At 38.1% G+C, this 3,313-nt stretch overlaps 1 protein-coding gene across 1 annotated transcript; it reads left to right on the forward strand.

Annotated features, from left to right (window-relative positions):
- The first annotated feature begins 580 nt into the window (after positions 1–580).
- Positions 581–2,897, forward strand: LOC149815077 (DCC family protein At1g52590, chloroplastic-like). Its single transcript, XM_089989016.1, has 5 exons — positions 581–791; positions 1,783–1,840; positions 2,185–2,292; positions 2,381–2,473; positions 2,615–2,897. The coding sequence occupies exons 1-5, from the start codon at positions 605–607 to the stop codon at positions 2,694–2,696; spliced, it is 528 nt and encodes a 175-aa protein (XP_089845142.1). The 5' UTR covers positions 581–604; the 3' UTR covers positions 2,697–2,897.
- The last annotated feature ends 416 nt before the right edge of the window (positions 2,898–3,313 follow it).

Consider the following 3,313-nt stretch of genomic DNA (forward strand, 5'->3'; position numbering starts at 1 on the left):
TGAGCAAGTCGCTTGGCTACGGCCAACACCGTAGATGCAGATATATCAGTATCCATGCGTACCGGCCGATACGCATTGTATCGGCAGAATTTCGATACCGGCAGGGCTGATATGGCTAAATTTTAATAAATGTGAAAAATACCAAAAAATGATTTTTAATGGTATTTTTAAATTATTTTAATGGTTTTAACATGTGTCATGTAATGAATTTTTTATTATTTTTGAGCCGATACAGAATGATTCAGCTGAGTGTCGGCCCATACAGCTGAATCGGCAACACAACGATTCAGGGCCGATACCGATACTGACAACATTAGTTTGACCTGTAGAAGTCATGATTCACAAGGACTCATTGAATCCCGCTGTTGTTTTATCACGTAAAGCTGGTTGATGGTATCCTCAACTCAGAGTTTTACATACCGATACGGTCTTATTAAGTGATCCGGTTCTCTTATGGAGTTCTTTCGTCGTCATTAAAAAAAAAATCACAATGACCCTGCACACCTGGTTGGCTCCGCTTAAGGTGGGTTTTCCTTTGATAAATATTTAAAAAAAAAATGAGGCTCTTATCGCCCAAACGAAGAGAGAGAGAGAGAGAGAGAGTATGGCTGTTCGGCTCGTCCTTCCCTGTTGTTGGGCATCATGGTCAAAGAATGGCCGCCCCCAACGGCGAGTATCGGCTTGGGCATCATCATCCTCACCACCAGCAGCAGCAGCAGCTGTCGTCGACTGGAAGGAGGCCACCTCCCATTTCTTCGAATCCGACTCAAGGCCCATCATGTTGTTCGATGGTACTCGTTTGTTGTCACCACCAGTTTCATTTCCTCCCCATCTCTTTCTTCCTCGTGCTCTTAATTTTGATGGGTCTTCAATGAGGCCTCTCATCCTGTTGCCCAATTTGATGTTCTTTTCTTTCTTCCTTTTTTTTTTTTAATTGTGAGTTTTGAGTTTGCTTAATTTAAAGTGGGAGTTGATTGGTTCTTAATGCTGCAAAAAGAATGAACTTCTACAAATTTGCCTTGTACCGTTGTCTTCTTCTTTTTTTATTTTCTGGCACTTGTTTGATTAGCAATTGCCCCGCATAATAAACTAGAGCGTACATTCAGCTGCTAAATCATGTGAAAAACCAACACTTATATTAGAATTTGTTCTTTCTGAGATGTTTTCTGTGCTATATGGTGATACATATCTCTATTGCTGATTTAACTGTTGTACTTGAGTTACCAAAAGCTTCTAGGTGTGAAGCACACTTTTTTGGAAACTCATTTCAGAAACGCATTCTCACTTCCAAAACTTGATGGGAAACTTGATTCTCCCACGCTTTTTTTATACTTTTCACACCCTTCGTTCATGTTCTTATATATGTGCTTTCTCTCTCGCTTTTTACTCACTTCTCATGTGCTTTTTCTAAATTGGTAACCATTTTTAGATTTTGACAAAAAAATAGTTCTTATGAAAAGATCATGAAATTTAAAAATAGTTATTTTTATTTGTGTTTCATTTCAATTCTCATATTATTTTCTTTTTTATTTCTGGCTTTTCGCTCCCTATAAATTTTAAAATACCTTGCTTCCTTTCTGTATCATTTCCGGCTTCTGCTTTCTAGCCTGACAACCATGATTCTACCCTGCTTTTGCAGTGTTTCATCTTCATTTTTAGAAATTTTGGATGCTATAAATAGCAGAGAGTAAGTAGGCTAAGCAGGAAAGTGTGGGAGGTAGTTTTTAGTTTAGTCTATGAGATCTCAGAGTTTCTAAACAATCAATCCTTTTGTTGACCTAGGTGTGTGCAATTTATGCAATGGTGGAGTAAAGTTTGTGCGCGATAACGATCACAAAAGGTTAGTGTTTGTTGAAGCCTTTTGCATCATGACTTGTGAATTCAAAAGCAATCATAATTTGGATTGTACTTGTTGATTATATGACTTTCTCATAGCTAACTGGGTCCTTTAATTGTGTTACTGGTAGCCAAAAAGCATCCTGTATAATTACTGTGGAAAAGAATGGAGGTTCTGGTTAACTTGGATTTTGCTTCTCCTTTTTTAGGAGTTTGAATTTGGATCATTAATGTTATAGGTGCATTGTGTTCCCTATTAACATACTATTTGACAGGAATCATGAATTCATGATAATGCGGACAAAAAAAAATCACTAGAGGGTACTGAGGTGGCATTATTTTGAACAGGAAGATCAGGTATGAGGCACTTCAAAGCGAGTCAGGTAGGAAACTGTTGCAGAGATCTGATCGGTCACCTGATGACATTTCAAGTGTGGTGCTTGTTGAGAAAGATGGGTGAGACTCTTCTCACAGAAGCTTTTTCATTGCCTTGTTTTGATTCCCCACCTCTATGGTCTCACCAGTTTCCACTGTAACTCACCAGGTCATACATTAAATCAGAAGCAGTGATCAAGATCATGGAATATTTAGACATGCCTTTCCCTCAACTGGCCCTTTTTATTCAGCTCGTACCTTTGTAAGCTTCTGATCATTTTGGATCAATTAAGTATAGTTATTTGCCAAGTTTTATGCAACTTGGCTCTTTAGACTTTAACCGGATTCTGGTCATTAGCTCATACATTATGTTATGCACCTGCTCTCATTGTCTCTCTTCCAGGTTCATGAGGGACGCTGTATACGACACAGTCTCAAATAACCGATATGCCATCTTCGGCCAGTCTGATGCCTGTGAAATCTAAGGACACTTTTCATGGCCACGTCAACTGTATTCAATCACAAATAGATAGATATGTTGCTGGTTCAAAGTTTAGCAATTCTCAGCTGGAGATCGCAAGTCCTTATCAAATAATTGTAACAGCTACTATTTGTTATGCAACCATGTAACAAAACTGTATTATATACTCATATTCAACAAGCAGCAACATAGAAGCTATTATTCATTTACTGATCTCTTCTTATATTATGTATATAATTCTTATTATCATAAATCAATGATAAATCACAATCAATCTCTTTGTAGCTCAATGTGATTTCTAAGGAATGCGAAAAATAAAAGATTCTCTAACTTGATACTGGAGAGATCCAGATTTGGCATCTTTTTTCCTGTAAGTCAGCTGAGCTATTTGTACAACAAAAGATCAAGTTAGTGGGTATATTCCATCTTAGTGCCTGCCCGTCCCAATGTTTATACAACGCATTAAGTATGGGAAATATTAAAGCTGTGATTTCAACTAGCATTTTTGCTGTCTTTTCTGCAGCTTTCAGCAACTATGCGCTGACGGTCCAAGTCGTTATCAATGAGGTGGTATATGTAATGGGACTGTTAGCTGCCCTCCATCATCATGGCCCTTGCCAA

This window comes from Nuphar pumila, chromosome 15, assembly GCF_984573655.1.
Source record: "Nuphar pumila chromosome 15, dmNupPumi1.hap1.1, whole genome shotgun sequence".
NCBI classification, from domain to species: Eukaryota; Viridiplantae; Streptophyta; class Magnoliopsida; order Nymphaeales; family Nymphaeaceae; genus Nuphar; species Nuphar pumila.